General features: G+C 37.7%; 1 protein-coding gene and 1 pseudogene across 4 annotated transcripts in view; both read left to right on the top strand.

The window, feature by feature from the left end:
- The window catches only part of LOC103505177, a 14,274-nt gene extending 11,855 nt beyond the window's left edge, over positions 1-2,419 (top strand). The window contains exon 4 of one of the 4 annotated variants that reach the window (XM_008469494.2): positions 2,039-2,419. In XM_008469494.2, the coding sequence (XP_008467716.1) occupies positions 2,039-2,074 (36 nt within the window). In that variant the 3' untranslated portion in view covers positions 2,075-2,419. Of the gene's footprint in view, positions 1-1,069; positions 1,164-1,193; positions 1,452-2,038 lie in introns of those variants that run through there. The other 3 variants (XM_026820538.1, XM_008469492.2, XM_026820539.1) reach the window with 3 other exon arrangements.
- A 4,801-nt stretch (positions 2,420-7,220) lies between these two features.
- The window catches only part of LOC103505189, a 37,766-nt pseudogene continuing 29,097 nt past the window's right edge, over positions 7,221-15,889 (top strand).

The raw sequence follows: 15,889 nt of genomic DNA on the forward strand, positions 1-15,889 counted from the left end.
CGATCTAATGCAAATCATTGTGCTCCGTGCTATTTACACTGTCATCAGAAGTGTCAGAACGTTTACTTGCATATCAGTTGTACAGGGATGCACTAACTGTTTGACACGTAGGGCCAGTTATAGGAAAATGTTCCCAAAGCAATCACCCAGGGCTGATTGAGAGGCTGACGAAAAACGCTGACCTCATCTGAACATGGGGAAAGGCGAAGAACAAGAAGTTTGTTAGCTCATCTTGGACTAAGTTGTCGAGATTTATGATGGCTATTTATGTCACTATGTATGTTTGTTAACACGATACCATCTATTGTCAACATTCTACACGGATCAGGACTCTGTCGTGACTTATGACATGAACCATATCTACCATGGAACATAAAGAAAATACCTTATCTATACATCTACTAAATATCACTGACCAACCCAACATCGTACGTATTGTGAAGCACATGACATGGACCTGATGTATACCGCCCCACACACTTTCAATATTTGCACAGTGTTGTCAATATTATTGAACTCTGTGCTGACCACCTCTGTGGCCGAGTGGTCAAGAGCACTGACTTTCAACCCGGAGGTGCTGACTACCGCTATCTCTTTAATACCTCTTAAGACTCCTAACTTGTAATTAAAAACGTCTCGTTAAACGTAATTAAAAACGGTTTTTGTCCTATGGTCAGTTTGACTTTTGGAACTTTGTCAAATTGTGCTCAAATCAGGCATGAATAAGTGATGGTCGCGATAAAGTTGCTCCATTGACATGGGCACTGTTGACATTTGAATAATTTATTGGTACTGAGGGACAGGTTATTCGACGTTTGTTTTGTTCACTTGTACTTAGTAGAACTTTTAAAATGAAACGAATAGCATTCAGTCATTTGTTTCCACGATTGGTGAAGGTTCACTTGTACTTAGTAGAACTTTCAAAATGAAACGAATAGCATTCAGTCATTTGTTTCCACGATTGGTGAAGGCTTCCGTGTTCCATGGCATAGATGTTTGTACCTGATAAAAATACAATCCAGGGAAATAGGTACATCCCTGTAAAATTCTTTGATTATCGACTGCATAGGACTGCATTCAGTAACGTGAAATCTAACCTGTTTTGGTGTTGCTGAGCACCGAATTTGCCATCCGTGTTTGAAAAATAAATAATTTGCCATCCTTGTTTAAAAAATAAATTGACATCAATCTAGGAGTTGAATTCCCCACATAACCCTTGGAATCTGTGACCGCTCTCTTGGAACTGAATCTGGAAATCGTCATCTTCCAAACCTTTGGAAGTTGTGAATCTGTGGACATGTGTTAAAAATCCATGAGCATTTCCTAAGGAATCTGTGAACATTTGATCCGAATTCTTTGACCATTTCCTAAGGGTCTGTGAATATTTGATCCGAAATCTATGAACACTTTCTCCAAGAAGATGGTGGAAAAGCATCGGGACTCGCACATTTCTTGGCTGTAAGTGATTACCAATTTCTTTTTCCTATCGAAAGGCTCTCGAAAAAATATCCACCCATTTCGGTATTTTCTCAAAGAGATGATATTAAAGGTAAGTGGATTATTTTCCTTTTCTTTCTGCCATCGAAAGCCTTTTAAAAAATACTAGTATCCAACCATTTCGATGTTCAGTTCCTGAAAAAGTAAGTAAGTTTAGTAAGCATAAGAATAATAGTAAGAAGTCTTTCTGAGGTTCCTATATAAGTACATATTAGTACTTTTCAGGAAGAAAAGTACGTACTTATCTAAGTGCTTTACAAGTTATAGGCAAATGTGGTAGGTTCGACGTTTGTTTTGTTCACTTGTACTTAGTAGAACTTTTAAAATGAAACGAATAGCATTCAGTCATTTGTTTCCACGATTGGTGAAGGCTTCCGTGGGATAGATGTTTGTACCTGATAAAAATACAATCCAGGGAAATAGGTACATCCCTGTAAAATTCTTTGATCATCGACTGCATAGGACTGCTGTTTTGGTGTTGCTGAGCACCGAATTTGCCATCCGTGTTTGAAAAATAAAAAATAAATTGACATCAATCTAGGATTTAAATTCCCCACATAACCTTTGGAATCTGTGACCGCTCTCTTGGAACTGAATCTGGAAATCGTCATCTTCCAAACCTTTGGAAGTTGTGAATCTGTGGACATGTGTTAAAAATCCATGAGCATTTCCCAAGGAATCTGTGAACATTTGATCCGAATTCTTTGACCATTTCCCAAGGGTCTGTGAATATTTATTTTGATCCGAAATCTGTGAACACTTTCTCCAAGAAGATGGTGGAAAAGCATCGGGACTCGCACATTTCTTGGCTGTAAGTGATTTCCAATTTCTTTTTGCTATCGAAAGGCTCTCGAAAAAATATCCACCCATTTCGGTGTTTTCTCAAAGAGATGATATTAAAGGTAAGTGGATTATTTTCCTTTTTTTTTCTGCCATCGAAAGCCTTTTAAAAAATACCAGTATCCAACCATTTCGATGTTCAGTTCCTGAAAAAGTAAGTAAGAATAAGAATAGATAATAGTAAGAAGTCTTTCTGATGTTCCTATATAAGTACATATTAGTACTTTTCAGGAAGAAAAGTACGTACTTATCTAAGTGCTTTACAAGTTATAGGCAAATGTGGTAGATATGTACTTGTATGTTACACGTTACATATACTATAATTACTACCTATTTCCTATAGTTACAAGTGAAAAAATAGGAATGGGGCCCTGGGGCCTCCTAGACTCTATAAATATTTGAACATGGGTAAATTTTGCTATGCATTTTCATAGTAGATAATAATGATAATAACCGATTTTGATGACATTTTTTTTCAACTTGGTCTACTTTCATGCCCCAACACACACACGCAATCCGTTTTCTTCCATCATTTGTAGTTGTTCGATTTTGATGAATTTTTTTTTCAACGTGGTCTACTTTCATGCCCGAACACACACACGCAATCCGTTTTCTTCCATCATTTGTAGTTGTCCCCCTACAACTACCTGAAAACGGCTACTTTCCCTGTGTCGCGTATAATATCTCTGGTAGCGCGGTCAAACTTTCTTGACTTGGCGGGACAGAGCGCTGCCGCGCTCCTTAATAGGTACCTTCGTGTAGTGGTATTTTTAGCTCTTCTAGGTAGTCAGATAATCACGGTACCTACCTTTGTTCCGAATAATAGGTACTTCGTACTATCCGATGGTAATAATACCCAGGGTGTACTTACCTTTGGTAATTTATTCCCAACGTAATGACGACTGACGGCACGTAGGTATTTCAGCTTTATACATACAGGGTGGAAGAAAATGAATGGAAAAACGTTCCTACATTTGAAACCCTTTTGTCAGTAGTGTGTAATAGAATAGCGAAACTAACTGAGTTTTCATAGCGAATAGCTTTCTAGTGACCCAAAAAAACACAACGCCGACCCTAAGTTGTGACTTTCGGTAGAAAAAATACTTGGGATTTGTGATTAAGAGCTCCTTCAGGGTGGAAGAGCCCCTTCAGGAGAATCCTGCCACATAAAATAAATCGTAAAAAAATCTAATATATCCAATACACCCTGAATGCAAAACAAAAAAGTACCTTTTCACCTGGAATGACCTTGATTTTTTTTTTTTTTTTTTTTTTTTTTGGGTGATGGAAAAGGAAATGGGAGTAAGAAAATCGTCCGCGGTTATTTTGTACTCTGAATATGATCGTGTATATGAATTACTTACTCTATCATATGAGTGCCAGACCTTTCAGACATAATACAGGGTGACGTCAAGCGCCGATAGCACGTCCTATCAGTTCCCAATAATTCGCTGAAGTTAAGCAACCGTGTGGTTGGTATCCGGTTGGGTGACCGTCTGGGCAATCGCGTGCTGCTGGCTTTCTTCGGTCCCATTTAGGGTGAGGTTAATGTAAGGTGGCGAGTAGCTATCGCCGAATGGAGGGTAAAAAAAACCTCCCGATGTGAATAAAACTTAGCAGTAATACAGTAACGTAAAAAAAAAAAAAAAAAAAAAAAAAAAAAAAAAAAAAAAAAAATGGACCGATTGCAATAGTTTCTCATTACCTTGTATAGGTTCCCTATACGTAAGGGTAATAGAAAGTAAAAAACATAAAAAACCATTTATTTATTTATTTATTTATTTATTTTTTTAATCAAACAAGGTTCTAAAATTTTGTTATACCATGTTATTTTACCCATAAAATAGAGAAGACCTTGTTTAGACTGCTGGGGCAAAGGGACTTTTCAGTCTCATTCGAGCAGGATAAACAAGGTATATTCTATTCTAGTTAGTTTGGAGGGTAGCGCATCTACCTTGTAAGCGCTAGGTCGCGGGTTCGATAAACGCCGGGGCAGACTTTACCCTGAACAGACAAGGCTCGTTCTGCTGCTGCTTTTTAGCGATTTGTAACCAAATTTATTGGACACCCTGTATACTCGTATCTGTTATCTGATAAGAACAATGCCATACCGTCTCATAGGGTTATAGGTACCTCTCTCCTTCCTTCCAATACCACTCAAGGCTATTAACATCCCCTCCCAAACTTCCGTCCGTTTTACTGAAAGGTGCTTGTAAAAACGTATAACCAGGATTTTTTTTCCTTTCTATTACCTTCATAAAGTTTTCTATTTAGTTATTTAAAATGTCCACTTCACTGAAAGGTGCTTGTAAAAACGGGTTTTCCCTTGTTTACTTTAAGTGCCAGCCTAGGAATATCCTAAAGGAGCTTTTCCATCCAATCAGTGTACCTTTGCCATAAGCTCTTACTGGATTTGTCCAATCCTTTGTAGACTGAAATATCTAGGTACACTCGTATGTTGATAATTGGACAGCATGAAGCCGAAAAGAACTATCCATAAGGAGAGTGTCCAATTAATCTTGGAGTAACCATCCTGCGACTACCTCCATTAATTTTCTGAAATTTGGTTTTTCCCCTTCGATAAAAGTTTCAACTTTCGTATTTTTCGTACCTACTTTAAAGTAGGTTTAATATCCATTTCAAAAAGCCACCTATACACTGTAACGTCTGTAACAGCAAGTCGTGTGATGTTCACACCGGAATCATTTCCAGTGGACTTGTTAGTATTCTAGGGGGACTGTGTAGTCCAGCGTTCAAATCCAGTGGTCCTCGAACTTTTCAACTGACCAGGATTTTACCTTGGTGACTACGGGTATTTCAATGACGAAGTTTTACTGTCAAGGTAAATAATTATCTCGAAATTATTTTACACCTAGAAATAGAATTTTTAATTGAGTAGGTACCTAAGGGTTCTTAAGTGTTAGTTTAAAAGTTAAGATTACCAGTGGGTGCCAAAATTTAACAAAATATGTACTTACTTCTTATTTATTTATTTTTTTTTTATATAGATATATATATTCACTCAGAATGAGTTTGACCAGTTAGAGGTAAGTTCGAATCGGACCTACCCAATGTAAATTGCCAATTGTTTGTAGGTAATTTTTCCGCTTTAATTTTTTTTGCGGGTTCTTTTCCTGCTCTATGACTTTGAAACATCACCCAAGTAAGCGCAACTGATCTATTGAATAGAATAGATATAGTATTTAAATTCTCAATCAATAGTATTGTGACTTGTCACAGGTACCTGGTACGATGTTACACAGCAGTGTCATTGACATGTGTTTCTAGCATTTCCTTTGCCTTTGTATTCAATTGTTTAGTTCTAGAGCCCATTTGCTTGTAGGTATTCCTTTAGCCCTTATCATTTAAAAACATACTCTACCTTTGTATTTTTTATTTCAATTAAAAAAAAAAATACAAAGGTAGAGTATGCTTTGTATTTGCTTGCTTCAAGTTCTTTATACATTTTTGAAAACATTCCTAAGGGTCCTAACGTCATTTAATTTTTTATTCGTCAGTTTTACGTCGTCGGGTGTCAAAAACTGTCCTGATGACCTGGTGTTCACCTTGTTTTTGACTCTACTTTATATTTGACTTAAGGCTAAAGCTTAATTTTCTTTATTTTATTTTTTCAAGGCTTGACAAAGGGAACTGTAACAGCGGAGGTCTTATCGTCCCGAAATAGAAGAGAGAAAGAGGGCAGCCAGGCATTCCGAGAACGAACATTATCCGTTCAGGATAAAATCCTCCCCCATTGTCGGACCACGGGATCAATCGGTCTCATCGTTATAGGTACAGGTAGGCGATTTTTTCCTATGAAGTCTATCTATGAATTCTATGACGTAATTGTAATAGATACTATGTATCTGTGACGTCTTTCTCAGATATTTAAGTTTGCAAGATCTCTGAGATGGGCGTTAATTTCAGAGCAAGATTTTTAAGTGGTTTTCATTGACGTCATGTCATCATGTACACCTAACAGTATTCAATTACCATTCCTTATTTGATTATTACCATCCTTTCTTCAAATCTTCATTATATCGTGTTATCTTCTTGCATGTTATTCAATGCCAAAATATATGCACAACAATTCGTAAAAATTCGATACTCAATACGCCAATACCAAAGAGTGCCTAAATATCTGACCAATTCGGGGAAAGGTTAAGAAGTGCTGATACACAGACAAAACTAAGTATCATTCTGATGAGATGAGAAAGATTTCGTAAGGTTCAAAATAATTGTCTGATTTTGCAACAGAGTTCAAAGCACGATTGTGTTCGAGTTAAGGAGAATGCGGATTAATTGGTTCAGGTAAATCTGTGAGAGTCCTCAATGCAGTCTGGCGGAGAAACGGTTTACATCGACTTACGATCGCATTCTATTTATGCTGCAGGGAGAAGATTAGAAAAATTCATTCATCCTCACATCTAAAAAATAAGGTTCCAGACTTGAAATTTCCCTCATTAAAAATCGATTCGTTACGGTCACTATCACTAAAGTACAATTATTATCTTGAACTTTCATCAAGGTATCGAAACCACTAATCACTGATTAGTGATTAGTAATCAGCCTGGGTCACTGAACTTCTTGTTTTGCTAACACATAAAAATAGACCTTGGCTGTTGCCGACGGTCATAGAATTTACTGATCAACTATATAGAGTTTTGGTCAGAAACTTGGTCTAGGACACCAAATATTTGGTTTTGCCTCGATAATAATTTGGTTTTATTTCAGACTCGGTAATTTTCTTGAGAAACAAGCTTTGGGTCATTGGGTCTTGGCGTCTTGCATTAGGTCTAATTTGGATCACAAATTGACGCCCAATTTGTCGAACTTCTGTAAGATCTCCTAGATTAGGATCTCATGAAGGATCTTTCATCAACATGCGTAAGGTTGCCTCAAGCAATTCTATTTGTTGTACATATATTGCCTGATAGTGAGTGGCTGGTCTTATGAGAGTGATTTTTCACCATATAGAAAGATTAAAGGTCCTCCAATTCCAGTTCATTATGAGACTCACATCCTTCCATTTCAAATCTCTAATGATGACCTAAATGGATTTTGCAGTGTACAAACCCTTCTTTATACATTAGTTGCAACCAAATGAATTAGAGTAAGTACATAGTTTGCTAAATTATTCCTCGACTGCCTACATCATAATATAATCCACGATTTCACTATTCTGAGTTGTGCAACTGTTTACTGGTCGTGTAAATAGATGCATGCATTCATTGCATAGTTCTTTTGTTACTGCTCATTTAGTACGCAGATTTCTTCTCACATTTAAAGATTATCACAGTAATGTAAGCTGTTGCATTGTAGTTCACCGTAAATAATAACACAATGATCATATTTGGGAACGTCGGAACGTTCTAATTCATGTGATCCAAGTTATCCTGCTATCTGCAGGACCTAATTCAGACGAATGGTGTCTTTCCCATTGCAAGATAACCGGAAGGAACATAATATCTGCTTTGGTAGAAGCAGAACTGGTATCCTCAAACAAGAAGGAATACCAGGCTTTTGCCGATGTTCATTCGCTCTTGGCTCCCGCTATTTTCTTATACATATATTAGGAGTCGGATATTCTAGTCAACAAGTTCAGAATTGATTCTAGGTATGTATCAATTAAAATAAATAATTAATGGTTTAAATAGCGAGTCCGGCTAGTTGTAATTGGGAAAAAAGAAAATAAATGTTGTCATCGATTTATTAATTTTATTTCATGACTTGATGAAAAATGCACACCTTGTACAGGGTGTTTTTCAAAATTTCGACACTCGAAAAATTACGTCCAGTGTTTTCAGGAAGCTCGTTACAATTTCGAAAACACACACACAACGCCGACCCAAAATTTGTCGAATAATGAAGAGCTCATCTCTAAGGGGAATTTGGCTAAAATGATTCAAATTTGGCTTTAATAGAGGCATTTTGTCTGTAATACAGAATACAAGTTTTATGAAATTATTGGGCCCAGTTCATTAAGAACCACTAATATATCCCTACAGAAGATTACTTATCTCATGTTGTTGAGATAAAGATAAAACTTCATCTAAGATGGAGATGGAGACTTGATTGATTCTAGCCTGTGGTACCATTTTCCATTTCTGACACAAAACATGTTAAAGTACTTTAAGTACGCAAACGCCATTAATAGAATGACGAAAAATCTCCAAGATGTCGGTTGATCTCATCTAATGAGACCTAGGCAGTTTTTCGCTATCTTCGTGTTATCTGGACATTTAATTACCTGGCTAAGTAGGATTACGTGACTTGCCTAAGGAATCGAAACATCCATAATTACGACTAAATTGTAATGGGCTAATGAGTGTTACCACATAAAAGCAAAATTTGTTAATTAAAAATGGGAAAATGAGAAAATTTGTATGCTAAACAAGAAAATTACAACGCAAAAAAAACGCATCTTAATCAGATTTCTAGCTCTGGGATTACATAATGATTGGGTATTTCTAATCTGTGCAGTCTGCCCATTGGTTGTCCGGTCTGATTTTCTTTGGAATTTTCGAGAGGCTTAGTAGTAGAGTCATACACGGAGTATTATGTTTCGAACCGGTTCTAACCTACATATTTGCAAAATTGTTGCATAATTTTAATTAGTAATCACACCAGTTTTCAAGTTTTTCAATTTCAAGGAGAGCTCTACGTGTTCCGTCTTATCGTGCCAAATAGATCAGTTGCGCTTACGTGGGTGATGTTTCAAAGTCATAGAGAAGGAAAAATGAGGACCAACGGAATTTATCTTTTTCTTCTACGACTTCTAGATCCCGAGGCTTACCCTCATCCCGATCCTTCTGCATCCGACATATATTTAGGAGTCAGATATTCTAGTCAACAAGTTCAGAATTGATTCTAGATATAGATATGTATCAATTAAAATAAATTAATGGTTTAAACAGCGAGTCCGGCTAGTCGTAATTAGGAAAAAAAGAAATGTTGTCATCGATTTATTAATTTTATTTCATGACTTGATGAAAAATACACACCTTGTACAGGTGTTTTTCAAAATTTCGACACTCGAAAAATTACGTCCATTGTTTTCAGGAAGCTCGTTACAATTTGGAAAACACACACACAACCCCGACCCCAAAATTTGTCGAATAATGAAGAGCTCATCTCTAAGGGAAATTTGGCTAAAATGATTAAAATTTGGCTTTAATAGAGGCATTTTGTCTGTAATACAGAATACAGGACTTACAAGTTTTTATGAAATTGGGCCCAGTTCATTAAGAACCACTAATATATCCCTACAGAAGATTACTTATCTCATGTTGTTGAGATAAAGATAAAACTTCATCTAAGATGGAGATGGAGACTTGATTGATTCTAGCCTGTGGTACCATTTTCCATTTCTGACACAAAACATGTTAAAGTACTTTAAGTACGCAAACTCCATCAATAGAATGACGAAAAATCTCCAAGATGTCGGTTGATCTCATCTAATGAGACCTAAACAGTTTTGCGCTATCTTCGTGTTATCTGGACATTTAATTACCTGCTAAGTAAGATTACGTGACTTGCCTTAGGAATCGAAACATCCATAATTACGACTAAATGGTAATGGGCTAATGAGTCTTACAGCAAAATTTGTTAATTAAAAATGGGAAAATGAGAAAATTTGTATGCTAAACAAGAAGATTACAACGTAAAAAAAAAACGCATCTTAATCAGATTTCTAGCTCTGGGATTACATAATGATTGGGTATTTCTAATCTGTGCTGTTTACCCATTGGTTGTCCGGTCTGATTTTCTTTGGAATTTTCGAGAGGCTTATTATTAGTCATACACGGAGTATTATGTTTCGAACCGGTTCTAACCTACATATTTGCAAAATTGTTGCATAATTTTAATTAGTAATCACACCAGTTATTATATACTCTCGGTAGAGCGCTCTATGACTATGACCCATGTACACTACTCTACGAACTTGGTAGGCTCCTTAGCTGCAGAGAGTGGTCTCGCGAGACCAAGTCTAGTGAAAAAGTCTACAGGCATCTTTAGAGCTCTATGTGGCCTAAGTTTCAAACAAATGAGGATGAAATTTCTTGTCTCGTCTGGGTTAGTGCGATAGAACTCGCGCTCTTCCGTTAACGATGTATGTGAGTGTCTTGATCACTACGCCACCGAGGTAGGTATACCAAATTACCAACATTATTCACACTTAATTCCTTCTACAATTGTAAAACACCTACATAGACTAGGATAAGGTACGTTTTAAATATCGCCTTAAAGCTCGATATACCTAGTAACATTGACACGGTCTGGCCTGATCTTGTATTCGTAAGTTGTACTAAAGTTGTAGGTATGTTGGAGTTAGAGTCTACAGTTGTAGGTACATATAGTAGAACCTCGATTATATCAACTACTTGGGACCGAGGGTAGTTGATAAAATCGAGGTCCTGTATAAAAGTTGATATAATCGAAATTCCGTATAAAACAATGAAAATAGGGCCAAATTCAGTGGTACAAAAGAACAAAATAGGTAAGAAATACCCTTTTATTTTTAAATTAAATAAAATAAACTAAGAAACAAACAAAAAACACATATTCGATTATTGTTTTCTTCGTCATTAGTCTCTTTTTTTGCTTTCGATGATCTGTTCCTCTGATAGAGTAGGATTTCCTTGAAATATTAGGGAAAAACCCTGATTTTTGGAGTTGATATAATCGAGGTTGATATAATGGAGGTTCTACTGTATGTTGTCTGGTATGTCCCAGATTGTTTAGGAGTCAGGAGAATGCATTCAGACTCGGTATCGTTATAACTTTGTGGCGCTCCGTATCAACAAATGTAGGGAATTGTAACTTTATCATCTGTGTACTTCATTTACTTAATGTAGGGAATTGTAACTTTACCGTCTACATCATTTACTTAATGTAGGGAATTGTAACTTTATCTACCTTACTTACATATTATTGTAATGTAGGGAATATCGTATTGCTTTTTACTTACCTATTCTGAGCGTCTTTAAATCCCCCTCCTAATACTGTGAGACAGGTATCAGGTCTGTGCCATAGACAAGGAAAGTAGAGTTGGTACTTGAGCACTTATTACCATGTATTTGACTGTGGTAGTTCGTTGTTTCTGTATTTTTCGTGTAAAAATCGTTGTCGATGCCATACAAATACATATAGGACACTCTGTCTAGAGTCTACAGTGTCGAACCCAACACATGACGTACCTAGTTAGGTACCTACATGACAAAATGGAAAATCCCTAAACTTAAGTCACTTACAATTAGACAATTGGATCGTTGTAAAAGAATAAGTAAAAGATTAGCATGAGGGTAAGCCAAGCCAAGGTAACACATCAATAAGCACCAACGGGCATGTCATGCATCTAGATCAATGGCCGTCTTGACAAAGTCACATGCACCAGGAATAGTATTGAAAAAAAAAAAAATGTAAAAAAAAAATGCTCATGAAATATTTGACAAAAAAAAAGCTCATGAGGTCTTTGACAAAATAAACTACCATACCGAAACAAAAACAGTACAAATACGACGAATAAAAAATACAGTAAAAAAATACTTGTCCATATATTCCATAATTATATTACCTAGCAGACCTTGATTTTGATTAAACACAGAAAAAAGAGTTGTGCATTTTTTTTATTATTTGGTGGTACAATTTCGCAAACAGTCCACATTGTCTTTTTTCATTGATTGGTTTGTAAACTTGGCCATTAAAAAAACTCTGACACACATTTAGGTATGTATATATGCTAGGTTTAGAGGTATTGACTTCATGTATAATGTATGTATGCTAGGTTTAGTATTATGACTATAATATTTCATTGCTCAACTCGAGTTGACCACGTGACTATTATGGTTGGAGGTATTATTACCAATTGAACATGGTCTAGGCTATATTGGTCATTGGTGTTGTGCATTAGACTTGTGTCTTGTGTGGGAGTTCAGGATTACCGAGAATTCCAAAGATTTATTTTAAGAGGTTTTACAGAGGTAACTGTAACAATGGAGGTCTTATCGTCCCGAAAACGAAGAAAGCCTGCCATTTCGAAGGAAGACAGGATAAGAGTAGGCTTGCCAAACGTCCCGAATTGGCCGGGACAGTCCCGAATTTCAGGGGGTGTCCCGGCGTCCCGTTCAGTTTTTCATTTTGGGGCGTTTTGTCCCGAATTTCCGTTTCTGTCCCAGAAAAAATTCGGGACGCGTTTTTTAACTTTAAAATTAGGTACCTACCTCTATAAATCAGAATTTGTTCTTAACTTGTCTTGTTTAAATTTGTCATGCTTTCATCAGTTTGCTCTTCCACTTCTTTGCTAAACCTTTATAAACGAGAAAATGTTGTATTAAACAGCCTTAAACGAAAAAATGAGCTGGTCCCTTGGATTCGCGGATTTCGCGATTATGTTCGCGGATTTCGCGATTATGGTCGCGGATTTGGCGATTAAAACCTTTATAAACGAGAAAAATGTTGTATTTAAACTGCCGTAAACAAAAAAATGAGCTGGGTCCCTTGGATTCTCTCGTTTATCCAGGTTCGACTGTATTTTGGTTTATCTGTTTTTAAATAATAGGTTAGGTTATGTTACCTATCCCTATCGTACCTATGTGATTTCGCGATTATGTTCGCGGATTTTGGCGATTATGTTCGCGGATTTTCGCGATTTTGTTTCGCGGATTTGGCGATTATGTGTTCGCGGATTTGGCGGATTATGTTCGCGGATTTGGCAATTTTTTGTTCCGCGGATTTCGCGATTTTGTTCGCGGATTTCGCGATTTTGTTCGCGAATTTCGCGATTATGTTCGCGGATTTCGTGATTATGTTCCGCGGATTTGGCATTTTGTTCGCGGAATTGGCGATTATGTTCGCGGATTTCGCGATTTTGTTCGCGGATTTTTGCGATTATGCTCGCGGATTTTTGCGATTATGCTCCGCGGATTTCGCGATTATGTTCGCGGATTTTCGCGATTAATGTTGCGCGGATTTCGCGATTATGTTCGCGGATTTCGTGATTATGTTCGCGGGATTTGGCAATTTTGTTCGCGGTAATTGGCGATATATGTTCGCGGATTTCGTGATTTTGTTCGCGGAATTGCGATTTATGTTTCGCCGATTTTGTTCGCGGATTTTCGGATTATGTTCGCGGATATGGTGAATTTGTTCGCGGATTTCGCGATTATGTTCGCGGATTTGGCGATTATGTTCGCGGATTTGGCGATTCTGTTCGCGGGTTTCGCGATTATGTTCGCGGATTTCGCGATCATGTTTGCGGGATTTCGCGATTATGTTCGCGGATTTTCGCGATTATGGAATCGAGTCAAGTAGACTAGCGCACTCGCATTTTCTTCTTCTTTGGGTGCCTATCCGTTCCGAATGTTGGCAACAATCATCACATCATGACTACTCTTATCTTGTTGGTGGCAATATGGAAAGGCACTCGCATTTTGGATTGTAACAATAATATAAATGTACCTAATTCTAACTGTACCTTCCCCTTTCTCCATTGTTTCAGGATCAAAAATCATCTTGAGAAGTGTGAGCGGTTTTGTTTAAATCAGAGAACTGACCGCCATCCTAGGACCCCTCCGGCGCCGGCAAAAGTACTCTACTCAATGTTCTTGCCGGATACAAGTAAGTGATGAGTCCAATGCCGGGTTCGATTCCAGCTCTAAAGGTGTGTTTACACATAGTCGACGGCCTCGATCGACTATCGATTAATCAAGCATCGATCGATGTGGATCGACTATGTTTGTGTGGACACACCTTGAGGACGGAAGAAATCAATTTCTCAGTTGAAAAAAAAAAACAAGCCTGGGTCCGTCCCTCCGGGAATTTTTTAGCCCGTAGTTTATTCGATCGTGATTAAAGAAAATCAGTACTTTCTCGCTTTTGAGTTCATAGGTCGTCGCGACAAATTTCAAGATCTGAGCTCATTTGTGTGAGAAAATGTAGAAAAAAATCCCCCAAAAACCAGTTTTTTTTTTTTTGGATTTTTGGCTTTATGGTTCTCTGGACAAAATTTGCACCACCATTTTCGTGTTCCTGTAAAAAGACCTTTAATTTGATATATAGGTCGACCAGGTTTGGATAAGTCCTTCTATGGGAACAGAGTGACAGACAACACCGAAGCGAATACAATAGTCTGTCCCTTATACCTTTTTATTACTACTGTGATAATAAAGGAAGGACGGACTAAAAACTCGGGACCCGCGATCTCTTTAAAATACCTATTACAACCAATCTCATAAATCAGTCGACCCAAACAAATCGATGAAGAATTATTTACAAGGATCGCGGGACGGTAGATCGCAATCTGGCAGAGCTTTTAAGAGACTATTCTGTCGAGTCTCTGGGATAGTTACAAAAACACGGTCCTTGTAAGCGCTAGGCCGCGGGTTCGATTCCCGCCCGGGGCGGATTTTATCCTGATGGGATAATGTTCGTTCTCGGAACGGCTGGTTGTAGCCAAAAGAGTAAGAATCTTTTTTTCACTATATGCTTCTAGGTACCTACAACAAGTTAAGAACTTCCTTTGCATAATGGTCTCATAACACAGATAGCACATCGATCAATTTTATAATATAAGATTATTTTAGGGGTTTGATAAATATGACAGGATAGGGGAAAGCCAGCTTTTCCGAGCACGAACCTTATCTGTTTATCCTAATCCTAATTTTGTTGAGGTTTTATAGATATTCTGTAACTACTGATAGATACTCTGTAACTACTGATAGACACTCTGCAACTACTGATAGATATTCTGTAACTACTGAGTTCCTATCGTCTCGAAATCGAAGGGAGAAGGGACAGGATAGGAAAAAGTAAACTGCTGGGGTAAAGGGACTTTTCAGTCCTATGCGGGCAGGATAAACAAGGTATATCCCATTCTATTCCGAGAACGAATCTCATCTCTTCAGAACTTTGTTCTAAACAAATAAGGGTCGCTCTCGGAACGGCTGGCTTTCTTCTATCTCGTAGTTACTCTGTAACTACTGATAGATATTCTGTAACTACTGATAGATATTCTGTAACTACTGAGTTCCTATCGTCTCGAAATCCAAGAGAGAAGGGACAGGATAAGAAAAAGTAAACTGCTGGGGTAAAGGGACTTTTCAGTCCTATGCGGGCAGGATAAACAAGGTACATCCCACTCTACTCCGAGAACGAATCTCATCTCTTCAGAACTTTGTTCTAAACAAATAAGGGTCGCTCTCGGAACGGCTGGCTTTCTTCTATCTCCTTCTGTTCCTATCGTCTCGAAATCAAAGAGAGATGGGATAGGATAGGAAAAAGTAAACTGCTGGGTGTAAAGGGACTTTTCAGTCCTATGCGGGCAGGATAAACAAGGTACATCCCACTCTATTCCGAGAACGAATCTCATCTCTTCAGAACTTTGTTCTAAACAAATAAGGGTCGCTCTCGGAACGGCTGGCTTTCTTCTGTCTCCTTCTCTCCTCGATTTCGGAACGATAAGACCTTTGTTCGTTCTCACCTTGTAGAAGAGCGAGGCCTGTGTAGTCGTCATTTCCTTGTCCTGCACGGCGCGCACCGCGGCTAATAGTCG

This window comes from Diaphorina citri, unplaced genomic scaffold (genome assembly GCF_000475195.1).
Source record: "Diaphorina citri unplaced genomic scaffold, Diaci psyllid genome assembly version 1.1 scaffold155, whole genome shotgun sequence".
NCBI classification, from domain to species: Eukaryota; Metazoa; Arthropoda; class Insecta; order Hemiptera; family Psyllidae; genus Diaphorina; species Diaphorina citri.